Genomic DNA, 18,576 nt, shown 5'->3' with positions numbered 1-18,576 from the left:
AGTGTTCTGCCTATGTTTTCCTCTAGGAGTTTTATAGTTTCTGGTTTTACATTTAGATCTTTAATTTATTTTGAGTTTATTTTTGTGTATGGTGTTAGAAAGTGTTCTAGTTTCATTCTTTTACAAGTGGTTGACCAGTTTTCCCAGCATCACCTGTTAATAAGATTGTCTTTTCCCCGTTGCATGTTTTTACCTCCTTTGCCAAAGATAAGGTGTCCATAGGTGCGTGGATTTATCTCTGGGCTTTCTATTTTGTTCCACTGGTCTATATTTCTGTTTTTGTGCCAGTACCATACTGTCTTGACGACTGTAGCTTTACAGTATAGTCTGAAGTCAGGCAGGTTGATTCCTCCAGTTCCATTCTTCGTTCTCAAGATGCTTTGGCTTTTCGAGGTTTTTTGTGCTTCCATACAAATTGTGGAATTATTTGTCCTAGTTCTGTGAAAAAATGTTATTGGTAGCTTGATAGGGATTGCACTGAATCTATAGATTTCGTTGTGGAGGTTTTTTGTGCTTCCATACAAATTGTGGAATTATTTGTCCTAGTTCTGTGAAAAAATGTTATTGGTAGCTTGATAGGGATTGCATTGAATCTATAGATTTCGCTGTAGCTTTATAGTATAGTCTGAAGTCAGGCAGGTTGATTCCTCCAGTTCCATTCTTTGTTCTCAAGATGCTTTGGCTATTCGAGGTTTTTTGTGCTTCCATACAAATTGTGGAATTATTTGTCCTAGTTCTGTGAAAAAATGTTATTGGTAGCTTGATAGGGATTGCATTGAATCTATAGATTTCATTTTCACTATGCTGATTGTTCCAATCCATGAACATGGTATATTTCTCCATCTATTTGTGTCATCTTTTGATTTCTTTCATCAGTGTTTTACAGTTTTCTAAATATAGGTCTTTTGTTTCTTGAGGTAAATTTATTCCTAAGTATTTTATTCTTTTTGACGTAATGGTGAATAGGGTTGTTTCCTTAATTCCTATATCTATTTTCTTACTGTTAGTGTATAGGAATGCCAGGGATTTATGTGCATTAATTTGATATGAGTTTGGTTTAAATAGTTGCTATCCTGACAGGTCACCATCACTGTAACCTGCTTCAACACCTGAGTCTACTCTCCTACTGCCTTGTATCAGGAATCCTGACAATTCCCATAGCAGCCTGAAAGCCAAACATGCAACTTGGAGGCTGGGCAAAGGTTTTACAGCAAACCCACTAAAAAGGAGGATACACTCTAACATTACACTCTCTCTTCTCTCCCTTCCTTTAATTGTAAGAGGCTCCGAACCCAAAATATTCAAGCCAAAACGTCTCCCTAGAAAATTTAAAAACATCTTTGACAAGGTATCTATTAGTCTGCTTCTCATCCAGTGGATGAAGCCCTTAACCTAAAAACAGTTCTGCATTTTTGCTTTAACACATACCTGATGATGAAGCCAGAGTCCTGTTAAAAGTGTCTCCATTTGCTCCAGAAGAATACCTATCCTGTAAGAAAAAAGAAAACACTAGTTTTCTACTTTGAATAATAACAATGAGTAATCTATCTCATAAATACTAGAAAGTTTTAACAATTGGGTTTTGTCCAGAACAAAATAATTAAAGAATGTAAGATTTCCTGGGTCACTGCATGTTCTTTTATTTACTACTCTAAAACACCTTCACTTTAAAATTGTATGAATAGGGAGGAGTCAAGATGGCGGAGGAGTAGGACGGGGAGACCACTTTCTCTCCTACAAATTCATCAAAAGAATAACTGAACGCAGAGCAAACTTCACAAAACAACTTCTGATCGCTAGCTGAGGTCATCAGGCGCCCAGAAAAGCAGCCCATTGTCTTCAAAAGGAGGTAGGACAAAATATAAAAGATAAAAAGTGAGACAAAAGAGCTAAGGACGGAGATCCGTCCCGGGAAGGGAGTCTTTAGAGGACGTTTCCAGACACCGGGAAACCCTCTCACTGGCGGGCCTGGGGGAAGTGTTTGAATCTCGGAGGGCAACCTGACTGGGAGGGAAACAATAAATAAAACCCACACATTACGAGCCTAAAAGCAACTCCCAGCAGAAAAGTACCCCAGACATCCGCATCCACCACCAGCAAGTGGGGGCCGCACGGAGAGGAGCGGGAGGCATTGTTTGGGGTAGGGTCCGGGCCTGAGTGCCCTGAGGACAATCGGAGGGAGCTTTTGTGAGTTGCCAACTTGAACTGTGGGAGAGCAAAAGAGAGAGAGAAAATTAACCGGCCGGAACACACTGCCGGCCGTTTGCAGAACAAAGGGACCGAGAAAGTCCAGAGAAGACCTCGCAGGCTACAGACCGGCCCAGCCCCGCCAGAGGCAGGAGCAAGTCACGGCGAGACACAGGGCGCAGGCACCCGACCGGCACAGGCTGGGACTGGGGCTGGGGACGCGGAGGGCAGAAGGCGCACACAGCCGACTGGCGCCAGCGGAAACTGAGACTGGGACCGCGGAAGGGAGTAGGTGCGCCACACCCGCGGAAAGTGCGCCCATCAAGCCCCTGGCTGCCTGGACTGCTCTGACGGGGAAGGCACAAAGAGCAGGCGCAGCTTTCTGTTCCATGCTTTTGTGGAACACCCGAAGGCTGGAACCTCGTGCAGCGCGGGGCGCGCTCCATATAGAGCAGCCGGGAGCCTGAGCAGCGCAGACGGCGAAAGCAGCGCCAGCCTCTCCCCGCAGCGCCAGCCCCTCCCTGCAGCACCAGCCCCTCCCCGCAGCTCGACAGAACCAGCTACCTGAATAAGAGTCCACCTCCGCCTGCCTGTGTCAGGGCGGAAATGAGGCTCTGAAGAGACCGGCATACAGAAGCCAAATAAACAAAGGGAACTGCTTCAGAAGGGACCGGTGCAACAGATTAAAATCCCTGTAGAAAACACTGACTACACCGGAAGGGGCCTGTAGATATCAAGAAGTGTAAGCTGGAACGAGGAGCTATCTGAAACTGAGCCGAACCCACACTGACCACAACAGCTCCAGAGAAACTCCTAGATATATTTTTACTTTCTTTTTTATAAGTAAGAAAAAAAATTATTTTATTTTATTTTTTATTTTTTCTCTTTTATTTTCCTTTAAAATTCTCTGTTACTCCCCCATTACTCCTTAACTTTCATTTTCATAGATTTTTACGATTTCTTTAATTAGGGAAAATTTTTTTTCCTTTCTTTTTTTATTCCTTTTTCTCTTCTACTTTCTATTTCTCTTTTTCTCTTATTTCTTTTAAAGTCCTCTAGTACTCCTCTACTACTCCCTAATTTTCATTTTCAATACACTATAACCTTACAAAAAAAAAAAAAGAAGAGAAGCCCTATTTTTAAACTGAACTTCATATATATTTCTAAAATGTGTGTGTGTGTGTGTGTGTGTTTTGGTTTTTGTTTTTAATATAGTATTTTTAAGAGTCTAACCTCTACTCTAGATTTTTAATTTTTGTTTCTCAGTATATGATATAACTTGTGAACATTTAAGAATCCAATATTCAGTTCCCATTTCTATTCAGGAGTGTGTTGAGTACTCCCTCCCACTTTTGACTCTCTGTTTTCTACCTCAGAACACCTCTATTTCCTCCTTTCCCCTTCTCTTCCCAATCCAATTCTGTGAATCTGCGGATATCTGGGCTACGGAGAACACTCTGGGAACAGACAACTGCGTAGATCTGTCTCTCTCCTCTTGTGTCCCCCTTTTTCTCCTCCTGCTCATCTCTATCTCCCTCTTCCCTCTCCTCTTTTTCATGTAACTCTGTGAACCTCTCTGGGTGTCCCTAACGGGGAGAATCTTTTTGCCATTAACCTAGAAGTTTTATTATCAGTGCTGTATAGTTGGAGAAGTCCTGAGACTGCTGGAATAAATAAAACTGAAATCCAGAGGCAGGAGACTTAAGCCCAAAACCTGAGAACACCAGAAAACTCCTGACTACATGGAACTTTAAGTAATAAGAGACCGTCCAAAAGCCTCCACACCTACACTGAAACCAACCACCACCCAAGAGCCAATAAGTTTTAGAGCAGGACATACCACGCAAATTCTCCAGCAACGCAGGAACATAGCCCTGAACGTCAACATACAGGCTGCCCAAGGTTACACCTAACACATAGACCCAACTCAAAACTCATTACTGGGCACTCAATTGCTCTCCAGAGAGAAGAAATCAAGTTCCACGCACCAGAACACCGACACAAACTTCCCTAACCAGGAAACCTTGACGAGCCAATTGTCTAACCCCACCCACTGGGTAAAACCTCCACAATAAAAAGGAACCACAGACCACCAGAATACAGAAAGCCCACTCCAGACACAGCAATCTAAATAAGATGAAAAGGCAGAGAAATACCCAACAGGTAAAGGAACATGAAAAATGCCCGCCCATTCAAACAAAAGAGGAGGAGATAGGGAATCTACCTGAAAAAGAATTTAGAATAATGATAATAAAAATGATCCAAAATCTTGAAAACAAAATGGAGTTACAGATAAATAGCCTGGAGACAAAGATTGAAAAGATGCAAGAAATGTTTAATAAAGACCTAGAAGAAATAAAAAAGAGTCAATTAAAAATGAATAATGCAATAAATGAGATCAAAAACACTATGGAGGGAACCAAGAGTAGAATAACGGGGACAGAAGATAGGATAAGTGAGGTAGAAGATAAAATGGTGGAAATAAATGAAGCAGAGAGGAAAAAAGAAAAAAGGATCAAAAGAAATGAGGACAACCTCAGGGACCTCTGGGACAATGTGAAACGCCCCAACATTAGAATCATAGGAGTCCCAGAAGAAGAAGACAAAAAGGAAGGCCATGAGAAAATACTCGAGGAGATAATAGCTGAAAACTTCCCTAAAATGGGGAAGGAAATAGCCACCCAAGTTCAAGAAACCCAGAGAGTCCCAAACAGGATAAACCCAAGGCAAAACACCACAAGACACATATTAATCAAATTAACAAAGATCAAACACAAAGAACAAATACTAAAAGCAGCAAGGGAGAAGCAACAGATAACACCCAAAGGGATTCCCATCAGGATAACAGCTGATCTATCAATAGAAACCCTTCAGGCCAGAAGGGAATGGCAGGGCATACTTAGAGTAATGAAAGAGAATAACATACAACCTAGATTACTGTACCCCGCAAGGACCTCATACAGCTATGAAGGAGAATTCAAAAGTTTACAGACAAGCAAAAGCTGAGAGAATTCAGCACCAGCAAACCAGCCCTTCAACAAATGCTAAAGGATCTTCTCTAGACAGCAAACACAGAAAGGCTGTATAAACATGAACCCAAAACAACAAAGTAAATGGCAACAGGACCATACCTATCAATAATAACCTTAAATGTAAATGGGTTGAATGCCCCAACCAAAAGACAAAGACTGGCTGAATGGATACAAAAACAAGACCCCTATATATGCTGTCTACAAGAGACCCACCTCAAAACACGGGACACATACAGACTAAAAGTGAAGGGCTGGAAAAAATATTTCACACAAACGGAGACCAAAAGATAGCAGGAGTCGCAATACTCTTATCAGATAAAATAGACTTTTACATAAAGGCTGTGAAAAGAGACAAAGAAGGACACTACATAATGATCAAAGGATCAATCCAAGAAGAAGATATAACAATTATAAATATATATGCACCCAACATAGGAGCACCGCAATATGTACGGCAAACGCTAACGAGTATGAAAGAGGAAATTAATTAATAGTAACACAATAATAGTGGGAGACTTTACTACCCTACTCACAACTATGGATGGATCAACTAAACAGAGAATTAACAAGGAAACACAAACCTTAAATGACACAATGGACCAGCTAGACCTAATTGACATCTATAGGACATTTCACCCCAAAACAATCAACTTCACCTTTTTCTCAAGTGCACATGGAACCTTCTCCAGAATAGATCACATCCTGGGCCATAAATCTGGTCTTGGAAAATTCAAAAAAATTGAAATCATTCCAGTCATCTTTTCTGACCACAGTGCAGTAAGATTAGGTCTCAATTACAGGAAAAAAAATTGTTAAAAATTCAACCACATGGAGGCTAAATAACACGCTTCTGAATAACCAACAAATCATAGAAGAAATCAAAAAAGAAATCAAAATGTGCATAGAAATGAATGAAAATGAAAACACAACAACCCAAAACTTATGGGACACTGTAAAAGCAGTGCTAAGGGGAAGGTTCATAGCATTACAGGCTTACATCAAGAAACAAGAAAAAAGCCAAATAAAGAACCTAACTCTACACCTAAAGCAATTAGAGAAGGAAGAAATGAAGAACCCCAGAGTAAGCAGAAGGAAAGAAATCTTAAAAATTAGGGCAGAAATAAATGCAAAAGAAACCAAAGAGACCATAGCAAAAATCAACAAAGCTAAAAGCTGGTTTTTTGAAAAAATAAACAAAATTGACAAACCATTAGCAAGACTCATTAAGAAACAAAGAGAGAAGAACCAAATTAACAAAATTAGAAATGAAAATGGAGAGATGACAACAGACAACTGAAATACAAAGGATCATAAGAGATTACTACCAGCAGCTCTATGCCAATAAAATGGACAACTTGGATGAAATGGACAAATTCTTAGAAAAGTATAACTTTCCAAAACTGAACCAGGAAGAAATAGAAGATTTTAACAGACCCATCACAAGCACAGAAATCGAAACTGTAATCAAAAATCTTCCAGCAAACAAAAGCCCAGGACCAGATGGCTTCACAGCTGAATTCTGCCAAAAATTGAGAGAAGAGCTAACACCTATCTTACTCAAACTCTTCCAGAAAATTGCAGAGGAAGATAAACTTCCAAACTCATTCTATGAGGCCACCATCACCCTAATTCCAAAACCAGACAAAGATGCCACAAAAAAAGAAAACTACAGGCCAATATCACTGATGAACATAGATGCAAAAATCCTTAACAAAATTCTAGCAAACAGAATCCAACAACATATTAAAAAAATCATACACCATGACCACAAGTGGGCTTTATCCCAGGAATGCAAGGATTCTTTAATATCTGCAAATCAATCAATGTAATACACCACATTAACAAATTGAAAGATAAAAACCATATGATTATCTCAATAGATGCAGAGAAAGCCTTTGACAAAATTCAACACCCATTTATGATTAAAACTCTCCAGAAAGCAGGAATAGAAGGAACATACCTCAACATAATAAAAGCTATATATCACAAACCCACAGCAAGCATCACCCTCAATGGTGAAAAATTGAAAGCATTTCCCCTGAAATGAGGAACAAGACAAGGGTGCCCACTCTCACCACTACTATTCAACATAGTGTTGGAAGTTTTGGCCACAGCAATCAGAGCAGAAAAAGAAGTAAAAGGAATCCAGATAGGAAAAGAAGAAGTGAAACTCTGGCTGTTTGCAGATGACATGATCCTCTACATAGAAAACCCTAAAGACTCTACCAGAAAATTACTAGAGCTAATCAACGAATATAGTAAAGTTGCAGGATATAAAATTAACACACAGAAATCCCTTGCATTCGTATACACTAACAATGAGAAAACAGAAAGAGAAATTAAGGAAACAATACCATTCACCACTGCAACAAAAAGAATAAAATACTTAGAGGAGTATATCTACCTAAAGAAACAAAAGACCTATACATAGAAAACTATAAAACGCTGATGAAAGAAATCAAAGAGGACACAAACAGATGGAGAAACATACCATGTTCATGGATTGGGAGAATCAGTATTGTCAAAATGGCTATTCTACCCAAAGCAATCTATAGATTCAATGCAATCCCTATCAAGCTACCAACGGTATTTTTCACAGAACTAGAACAAATAATTTCACAATTTCTATGGAAATACAAAAAACCTCGAATAGCCAAAGTAATCTTGAGAAAGAAGAATGGAACTGGAGGAATCAACCTGCCTGACTTCAGAATCTACTATAAAGCCAGTATGATACTGGCACAAACAGAAATATAGATCAATGGAACAGAATAGAAAGCTCAGAGATAAATCCACGAACCTATGGACACCTTATCTTTGACAAAGGAGGTAAGGATATACAATGGAAAAAAGACAACCTCTTTAACAAGTGGTGCTGGGATAACTGGTCAACCACTTGTAAAAGAATGAAACTAGAACACTTTCTAACACCATACACAAAAATAAACTCAAAATGGATTAAAGATCTAAATGTAAGACCACAAAATATAAAACTCCGAGAGGAGAACATAGGCAAAACACTCTCTGACAGAAATCACAGCAAAATCCTCTACGACCCACCTCCCAGAACATTGGAAATAAAAGCAAAACTAAACAAATGGGACCTAATGAAACTTAAAAGCTTTTGCACTACAAAGGAAACTATAAGTAAGGTGAAAAGACAGCCCTCAGATTGGGAGAAAATAATAGCAAATGAAGCAACAGACAAAGGATTAATCTCAGAAATATACAAGCAACTCTTGAAGCTCAATTCCAGAAAAATACATGACCCAATCAAAAAATGGGCCAAAGAACTAAACAGACAGTTCTCCAAAGAAGACATATAGATGGCTAACAAACACATGAAAAGATGCTCAACACCACTCATTATCAGAGAAATGCAAATCAAAACCACAGTGAGGTACCATTACACACCAGTCAGGATGGCTGCTATTGGAAAGTCTACAAGCAATAAATGCTGGAGAGGGTGTGGAGAAAAGGGGAGCCTCTTACACTGTTGGTGGGAATGCAAACTAGTACAGCCACTAGGGAAAACAGTGTGGAGATTTCTTAAAAAACTGGAAATAGAACTGCCATATGACCCAGCAATCCCACTTCTGGGCATACACACGGAGGAAACCAGATCTGAAAGAGACACGTGCACCCCACTGTTCAAAGCATCACTGTTTATAATAGCCAGGACATGGAATCAACCTAGATGCCCATCAGCAGATGAATGGATAAGGAAGCTGTGGTACATATACACCATGGAATATTACTCAGCCATTGAAAAGAATTCATTTGAATCAGTTCTAATGAGATGGATGAAACTGGAGCCCATTATACAGAGTGAAGTGAGCCAGAAAGATAAAGAACATTACAGCATACTAACACATATATATGGAATTTAGAAAGATGGTAACCATAACCCTATATGCAAAACAGAAAAAGAGACACAGAAGTACAGAACAGACTTTTGAACTCTGTGGGAGAAGGTGAGGGTGGGATGTTTCGAAAGAACAGCATGTATATTATCTATGGTGAAACAGATCACCAGCCCAGGTGGGATGCATGAGACAAGTGCTTGGGCCTGGTGCACTGCGAAGACCCAGAGGAATCAGGTGGAGAGGGAGGTGGGAGGGGGGATCGGGATGGGGAATACGTGTAAATCTATGGCTGATTTATATCAATGTATGACAAAACCCACTGGAAAAAAAGTAAATAAATATGGTTAAAAGAAAAAAAAATTAAAAAAAAATAAAATTGTGTGTATAGCATACTAATATATCACTTAAAACAATGGTCAGCAAACTATAGCCACAAGCCAAATCGGGTGGGCTACCAGTTTTTATAAATAAAGGTTTATTGGAAAAAAGCCATCCTCAATTCATCTAGGTATGTAACAGGCTGCTTCCTCTCAAACAAGTTTCCAATACTAATGGCAAAACTTTTGAACAGAGCTCTGAAATTCTTCAAAATCAAATTCAATAATTTAAGCACAAAAAGTCATCTAAAATTTACAGATAACACTTCAATTAACTGACTGAATTAGAAAAATCACAATATTTTTGTCAAATAGGCTTCTTTAAATAAACCTAAAGCTGGAGGGAGTGCACCAATGTAGGTATTAACATCGTCAGGTAATACTTTTGCTCCAAAATTTTTTTCACAAAAGACACTGACTTTTAAAAACTACCTTTATAAAGCTCGAAAGACATTCAGTTATTTTTCTAACTTACTAAAAACATATGATAAAATCACTGAAATGGCTTGGGATTTTGATAACTGCTACAGTAAAAAGTTCCAATTTATCATTACCATAGATGATAAGACAAACAAGAAAAGTAATCCAGCTTTCCCTATTTAAAGTGAAACACTGAAGACTTTTTTTTCTCTTTTCTAGTATCCAAAATACTACTGGATGAATAGAGCCCCCAAAGAGGCTAGTTTTATAAGTGTTATAACATTCAGCTTCATATAACTGATAAAAAGTAATGAAACACTCTGGCACCAAACAACTGAAAAATTATTGTTACCAAACAATCTTCAGAAGATGGAATTTAACATCCCACACACTTTCTAAGGCAAATTTTGAAAAAAAAATGTCAATAGAATTCATCTTTCATCATAAAAATCCTTAATATTTTTCATAACCTTAAAAAAAAAGTAACTTCATACTCCCTTCCAGCTACTGTACCATTTCTCTGCTCTGTTATAGGCAAAAAAATTTGTCTACATTTGCTGCCTCTGTTTTCTCAAATTCTGTATTTCCTTCAAGCTACTCTTGCTAGCCTCCATCCTCACCTCTGCACTGAAAAAGCTTATAGTAAGCATATTATGTAATAAAATTACTACTTTTAAGCTTCATCCTGCCAGAGCTCTCAGCAGCATTTGAAACAACAGACTATCTACTTGCTTCTCTGGCTTAGGGAACACATCCTTCCCAGGTTTTCCTCTTGCCCCATGGCCACTCCCTCCACAGTCTCCTTTGCCAGCTCCCCAGCTAATGTACCTTTAAAATCAAAGTGCCCCACAGTTCATGGCAGAGCCCTCTAAGTCTGTTTTATTCCATCCAACTTTACCCACTCCACTCTCACAGATTTAAATCCTATTAAAACAGATAAATTCCAGATTTGTACCTACAGCTCTGATCCCTCTCCTAAGCAACAACTAATGACTAGTATCCTTACTTAAATCTTTGCTTAGGCATCGGAAATTCAACACTGCAAATACAGAATTCTTGATTTTTTCCCTCCCAAATTGGTTCACCTTCCACATATTTCCCATTTCAGTAATGAGCACCATCATCCATCTACTTGCTTCAATATAAAAACTTAGCATCATTCTCTCTTGCATTCCCCATATCCAGGCCATCTAGTTCTATCAACTCTATGTCCACTTCTATCGTGAGGGCCCTCTCCCTCTCTTCCTTTTCTCTTTCCTTCTCAGATTTCACTTTCTACAAATGTTGCCTTATCTTACTATAGTTTAGCCATGCTAGAAATTTGTTGTTGCTCAGCCACTCAGTCATGTCCGACTCTTCGCGACTCATGCACTGCAGCACAACAGGCATCCCTGTCCTTTACCGTCTCTCAGAGGTTGTTCAAAGTCATGTCCATTGAGTCACATGATGCCATCCAACCATCTCATCCTCTGTCATCGCTTTCTCCTCCTGCCATCAGTCTTTCCCAGTATCAGGGTATTTTCTAATGAGTCAGCTCTTTGAATCAGGTAGCCAAAGTACTGGAGCTTAAGTAACAGTCCTTCCAATGAATATTCAGGACTGATTTCCGTTAGGATTGACATGTTTGATCTCCTAGCAGTCCAAGGAACTCTCAGGAGTCTTCTCTGACATCTCAGTTCAAAAGGATCAATCCTTGGCACTCAGCCTTCTTTACAGTCCAACTCTCACATCCATACATGACTATTCAAAAAACCATAGCTTTGTCTAGATGGCCCTTTGTTGACAAAGTAATGTCTCCACTTTTTAATATGCTGTCTAGGTTGGTCATAGCTTTTCTTCCAAGTAGCAAGCATCTTTTAATTTCATGGCTGCAGTCACCATCTGCAGTGATTCCAGAACCCCAGAAAATAGTCTCTCATTGTTTCCCCATCTATTTGCCATAAAGTGATGAGACCGGATGCCATGATCTTCGCTTTTTGAATGTTGAATTTTAAGCCAGCTTTTTCACTCTCCTCATTCGCTTTCATCAAGAGGCTCTTTAGTTCCTCTTTGCTTTCGGCCATAGGGCTGGTATCATCTGCATATCTGAGATTATTGGTATTTCTCCTGGGAATTTTGATTCCAGCTTGTACTACATTCATCCTGGCATTTCACATGATCTACTCCACATATAAGTTATATAAGCAGAGCGACAATGTACAGCCTTGACGTACTCCTTTCCCAATTTGGAACCAGTCCATTGTTTCACGTCCAGTTCTGACTGTTGCTTCTGGCCTTGCATACAGGTTTCTCAGGAGGCAGGTCAGGTGCTCTGGTATTCCCATCTCTTTAAGAATTTAACACAGTTTGTAGTGATCCACACAGTCAAAATCTTTAGCGTAGTCAATGAAGCAGAAATAGGTGATGTTTGGAACTCTCTTGCTTTTGCTATGCTCCAATGGATGTTGGCAATTTGATCTCTGGTTTCTCTGCCTTTTCTAAAACCAGCTTGAACATCTGGAAGTTCTCGGTTCCTGTTGAAGCCTAGCTTTGAGAATTCTGAGCATTACTCTGCTAGAGCATGAGATGAGTGCAACTGTGTGGTGGTTTGAAAATTCTTTGGCATTGCCTTTCTTTGGGAATGAAATGAAAACTGACCTTTTGCAGACCTGTGGTCACTGCTGAGTTTTCCAAATTTGCTGGCATACTGAGTGCAGCACGTTCACAGCATCATCTTTTAGGATATGAAATGGCTCTATACTAGCTATAGTAGCAGAGAAGGCAATGGAACCCACTCCAGTACTCTTGCCTGGAAAATCCCATGGATGTAGGAGCCTGGTAGGCTGCAGTCCATGGTGTCGCTAGCAGTCAGAGCCACTTCACTTTTGCTTTTCACTTTCAGGTACTGGAGAAGCAAATGGCAACCCACTCCAGTATTCTTGCCTGGAGAATCCCAGGGACAGGGGAGCCTGGTGGGCTGCTGTCCATGGGGTCACACAGAGTTGGACACGACTGAAGTGACTTAGCAGCAGCAGCAGCTATAGTAGATTGAATAACGTCCACTCGATATCAAGCCGTAATTTCTGAAAAGTGTGTTATATTCTTTGAAAAAAAAGCAGTTCTAGCCGATACAACTAAGAGTTTTGAAATGAGCAGATTACCCTGGATTATCTAAGTGGGCCCTAAATGTCATCACAAGTGTCCTTAAGAAAGGCCAAGGGTATTAACACAAACACAGAGAAGGCCCAGTGAAGACAACAGAAAGAGATGCAGCCACAAGCCAAGGCTGCCTATAACCAACCAGAAGTTGGAAGAAGCATGGATTCTCTCCAAGACCCTACTGAAGGAAAACAGCACTGCTGAGACCATGGTTTCTAACTTCTGGCCTCCAGAACTGTAAGAGAAATTTTTCTGTTACTGTAAGCCATCTAGTTTGTGATAATTTATTATAGCATCTATAGGAAACTAACACATTGTACTTCTTCCTGTTGTCCTGATACCCTAAGTTTGTTCTCTCTTCAGATCTCTGCACATCATGTGTTACTGGGCCTCTTTCAGGTCTCCGGCTCATGAGTCATAGTCTCAAGGAATATCTTCCTCTCCACCTGATCTGAATCTACCCATACCAATCTTCTTCTCCCTCTCTCCCTCACACACAGAGAGTTTCCTGATTATTTTATTACTATCATTATTTAAGAATTTTCACTATTAGTATATGATTTTTAATGTGCTTATTCTGTCTCCTCCAGTAAAATACAACATCCATGCCAGCAAGCCCCTTATCTATCATGTTTACCACTAGCTCCAGCATCTAATAAGGCTCAAAAAAATTTGTGGAATGAGTCTTAGGTCTTAACATTACCTATTTTTAGAACACTTAGCTATAAAACATTTATAACCTCTTTACTCATCCAAGTGAACCAATTTAGAAATTTTAAAACTTAGCATTATTTCAAATATTATAAATTTCAAAATAATAATTGTGGATGCACTAATTATCTTAAGCAGTTTCCACTTTAATCACAAGAGTATATATGCCTACTGAAATATGCCAGAAAAAAAGGCAAAAAGATCAGACAGAAGAGACGAGTGTGTAGACTCACTGGTCATTTAATAAGAAATATTACAACTAGCAAGCAAACCCAGTATCCTGTTACAGTCATCACGCTCATTCATTTCATCTCTCACCCCAACAAGCGTGCGCACAATGTGCAAACACCTAACAGATGGTGACTGCAGCCATGAAATTAAAAGACGATTACTCCTTGGAAGGAAAGTTATGACCAACCTAGATAGCATATTAAAAAGCAGAGACATTACTTTGCCAACAAAGGTCCATCTGGTCAAGGCTACGGTTTTTCCAGTGGTCATGTATGGATGTGAGAGTCGGACTGTGAAGAAAACTGAGTGATGAAAAACTGGTGCTTTTGACCTATGGTGTTGGAGAAGACTCTTGAGAGTCCCTTGGACTGCAAGGAGATCCAACCAGTCCATCCTAAAGGAGATAAGTCCTGGGTGTTCATTGGAAGGACTGATGCTGAAGCTGAAGCTCCAATACTTTGGCCACCTCATGCGAAGAGTTGACTCGTTGGAAAAGACCCTGATGCTGGCAGGCATTGGGGGCAGGAGAAGGGTATGACAGAGGATGAGATGGCTGGATGGCATCATCGACTCAATGGGCATGAGTTTGAGTAAACTCCGGGAGTTTGTGATGGACAGGGAGGCCTGGCGTGCTGCGATTCATGGGGTCTCAAAGAGTCGGACATGACTGAGCGACTGAACTGAACTGAACTGAACTGAACCATTTCTGGACTACTGTAACTGCTAGATGACCAAATATTTCTCAACCTCACATTTTGTATTATTCTATCCCCACACAGTACACTCACTTCAAAAACCAGCATTGGGAAGTTCTAAAAACTAACAGAAAAGCAAATTTTTGAACTGTTAGTTCAAAATTATATAAGCCTGTGTTAATACTAAATCTCCAAAGAAGGATCCTTAGAAGCATTCAGAAAAGGCTTATCACATAATAAGAACCTCCTGCATAGCACAGGGAATTCTATTCAATACTTTGTAAAGACCTATATAAGAATAGAAGATAAAAAAGAATGGATATATGTATATGTATAACTGACCTATTTTGCTGTACAGCAGAAACACAACATTGCAAACCAACTGTACTCCCAATTTTTTAAATTAAGGAAAGGCTGATCACAGATATTACTACCAATCCAAGATGACCTCAGAGGCAATACAAATTGCACAAAAGGGAAGCCCAGTTGCTTCTTGAAACAGAAATCCAATTACAACAACCAATCAAATGGTGCCTTTAAAAGAAAACGGGCTGAAGACCTCAGATTTCTCCCACATAAAAATGTCATGTGTTCATCCTTAGCTTCTACACATCTTATTCAACGAAGACAAGCAAACAAAGCCACTGAATGCATCATGTTCCTTCAAGTTAAGTAGGTCAAGTTACTAACTGCACACCTAGCCCCAAGTGTTAAGTTTGTGAACAAATGCAAAAAGTTTACTACAAATTGGCCCCACACAGATATGTACTAAGAATCGTAAGGTAGAAATATTAACATTAATATTAATATTAACATTAAGATTATTAATTTACATTATTAAATAATGTTAATAATGTACATTAAATATTAACATTAACATTAATATTAATTAACATTCAATCAGTATGACCAGCATTGAGAAACAAAGTTTGTTACTGAATAGCACAAAGACTCCCAAAAGGTAAATCTGGAAGCCGGACAGTTGACCATCCTCAATTTCAGACACCCTTTGCAATAACCATGCACGACATTCTACAGTGCAGTATCCCATTTGAATAATACTTAGTTAAGACAAAATCTCATAGTAAGAAAAAGTAAAAATTAGACAAGTCCAAGTGGAAGAACATCTGTACCTATGAGTTAAACTGTGTATTACAACACATCTACCAAGAACCTGGGAAAAAAAGAACCACAGAAAATTATTTGACCAAGTAATTCCATTTTTGAAAAAAAATACTCCCAAATTAAACAATAAACTGTAGCTATTCATGACAATACTACAGTGTAAAGATAACACTTTAATTTCTACCAAAAGAAAATCAATTATGCTTTGGTAGTTCTAGTCCATTAAATACTACACACCCATATGAAATTATTTTTAGGAAGTTAGTAATATGGAATAGCTAGTGCTGAGGAGTGAAAAAGCTGAAATAAAAAACTACTATTACATACAATCATTAGAATCCATGGAAAAATGTGCTTGGGAAATATAGAAGAAAATTGACTAAAACCTCAACAGAGCATTTGTGCTAGTGAGCGAGATTATAGGTAATATTTGTCCTCTTTTGGTCTTACAATATTCTTACGATATTGTAACATAAAGAAGACTATAAAAAGATAACATACAAAGAAGTTATTTCTAAAAAAAGTCCCAAAGCAAGAAACATGATAAATTCAGATTAACATCTTAGGTATTTTAATCTAAAGTTTATATGCAAACAGGCCAAATTCAAGAAAGACAAAGAAGTAAATTTTATGTTTTGGGGTAAATTAAGAATTTCTATTAAGACACCACTTGAAATAGAAAGTGTCAGAATTGACTAACATAAATACAAACTGGAAATCCTAAGAGGAAAACAAATTGACTTTTGGAGACATTTTCAAGTAGATAAAACTTATGTAAAAGCAATCCATTAAATACACTGTCTTCCAAAGTAGACTCTCTTCACCATCTTAAAGTCAAAACTAAAATCCAAAAACCCACTCCATAATCCCCTCAGGTAAATTTCAGTGTAACTCTTCAAAAGCTATTGAGGAAAAAGATCTGCAGATTTGTACATCTGAAGATCAAACGGATGTTACCATCTGAATCAACCTAATGTTTTCATCTTGAGAGCCCTGCTTATATAAAACCAAATTTCAGAATTCAAACTGCCACCCAAAAACGAATTTTATTTTTCCATTTTCTATATACAACTGTATCTTAGAGACATTCAACCACATTAACACAAGCTTGCTTTCACCCACAATAAGTTCTAAATCACTGAGATTTAAATTAAGTTGCTAAGAATATTATACCCGTTTTAGGTTTTAATTATTAAATTATGTCAGACTGTTTTCTTCTATTTGAGGCTTAGCATGCTTCATCATTCCCTATAAGACAGTTAATAACAATCACATGGAGAAGCACAGCATGCTTCTCACCACAGATGAACTTTCTCACCACAGAGGTTTTCAACTCTGAGAAAATCTGTAGCATTCAATAACTACAAACTTTAAATTTTATTACCTTCTCAAATACAGGAACATAGGAAGACACATGAGGGTTGATTAGCTCTGCTTCCCAATCTTCATCTCCCATGGCAGCTTCCAGTTCAGTTTTTATAGAAATACAAACATGCACATTTAGGCTCAGTCAGAATCAGAGATCAGAATTTTACCTTTAAAAGCATAAATCATCATTTCACACATATACCTCCAAGCTACACAATTAACTCTTGATCCTCCCCAAAAGTTTTTGCAAAAAGGCCAGTTAAAGTTTTGTTTCTTACCGAGAGATACCATTTATATTCATCCTTTTGGCTCAGACGGTAAAGAATCCGGCTGCAATGCGGGAGACATGGATTCGATCCCTGGGTTGGGAAGATCCCCTGGAGAAGGGAATGGCTACCCACTCCAGTGTTCTGGCCTGAAGAATTCCATGGACTGTATAGTCCATGGCGTCGCAAAGAGTCGGACACGACTGAGCGACTTTCAATTTTTTATCTTTAAAAATTAGTTGAACCACTTATCTAACCACTCTAGCAATCACCATGTCCCGGTGGAGTTCAGGCCTTTCCCCAAAATCTGTTGACAGAATTTATTTTCTCACCCAAGGGTTCCCAATGCGTCTTACTGAATATTAAGGGGGAGGGGAAATTTTTCAGATACTACTCCAGGTTTCTCCCTTCAAAACTGGGTACGACGTTTCGCGTGGGGTTTATTTAGTTTCTTTGCGGGGGTCGGGGGGAGTGACCAGGGATCAAGGCCTTGAAGTTTGGCAGGGAAGGAAGGGGTGATTAGGTGGCCCAAATGTCTCCCACAAACAACCAGTTTCGCCAAAGAGGGTGTATACACGAATAGTTCTACAACCATCCGTGTTTAGAGAGTCTTTTTCTCTCAATACGGATGGTATACTACCATGTGGTCAAAAATGCTCCTTCGCCTTTCCTGCAGGCCTCAACCCCAGACTTCGGACACGCACCGTGCTACTGGATCCTCCGGCAGGAAGCAGAAAGACCCCAAAGGACGGCTTCAAACCCCTGCCCACCCCAACCATTCTTCACTTGGCCCGAAGTCCAGCTACAACTAGGAAGCCCAGAGCGTTGGGATGAAACCCGAACTGGGAAAAGAGCCGGCGGCCCACTCACCTCTCTGCAGCTTGCTCTCCCGGAGTCCTCACCGGCGCTGACGCGACTTAAACAGCTGCACGTGCACGACGCAGACTGCGTCGTACGTGGTGCACGTGCACGACGCAGACTGCGTCTGGTGCGCCGATCCAACAACAAATGACACCAGGCGACGAGCTCCATCAGCCAATCAGCGTCAGGCAGCAATGTCGTCCCGCCCCCATCTCCTGCCTCTCCTACCCTATGTGTTCGCGTTCAAGGTCGCAATCAGCTGACCCATTAGGTTCCGGACGGAGTGGCCCGTTAGGCCT

The 18,576-nt window shown here is 39.5% G+C and overlaps 1 protein-coding gene across 6 annotated transcripts in view; it reads right to left on the bottom strand.

Annotated features, from left to right (window-relative positions):
* LOC122689688 (probable ATP-dependent RNA helicase DDX4) overlaps nt 1–18,350 on the bottom strand; it is an 83,997-nt gene extending 65,647 nt beyond the window's left edge. For 2 of the 6 annotated variants that reach the window (XM_043896333.1, XM_043896332.1), the window contains exons 1-3: nt 17,429–17,474; nt 17,167–17,243; nt 1,429–1,489 (exon numbers count right to left, since the gene is read on the bottom strand). In XM_043896333.1, the coding sequence (XP_043752268.1) occupies nt 1,429–1,489; nt 17,167–17,243; nt 17,429–17,441 (151 nt within the window). In that variant the 5' untranslated portion in view covers nt 17,442–17,474. Of the gene's footprint in view, nt 1–1,428; nt 1,490–17,166; nt 17,244–17,428; nt 17,477–18,286 lie in introns of those variants that run through there. The other 4 variants (XM_043896330.1, XM_043896334.1, XM_043896331.1 and 1 more) reach the window with 3 other exon arrangements.
* Nucleotides 18,351–18,576: the final 226 nt, after the last annotated feature.

This window comes from Cervus elaphus, chromosome X, assembly GCF_910594005.1.
Source record: "Cervus elaphus chromosome X, mCerEla1.1, whole genome shotgun sequence".
NCBI lineage: Eukaryota > Metazoa > Chordata > Mammalia > Artiodactyla > Cervidae > Cervus > Cervus elaphus.
The sequence above is the reverse complement of the archived record's forward strand: the minus strand, read 5'-3'. Positions and strand labels throughout refer to the sequence as shown.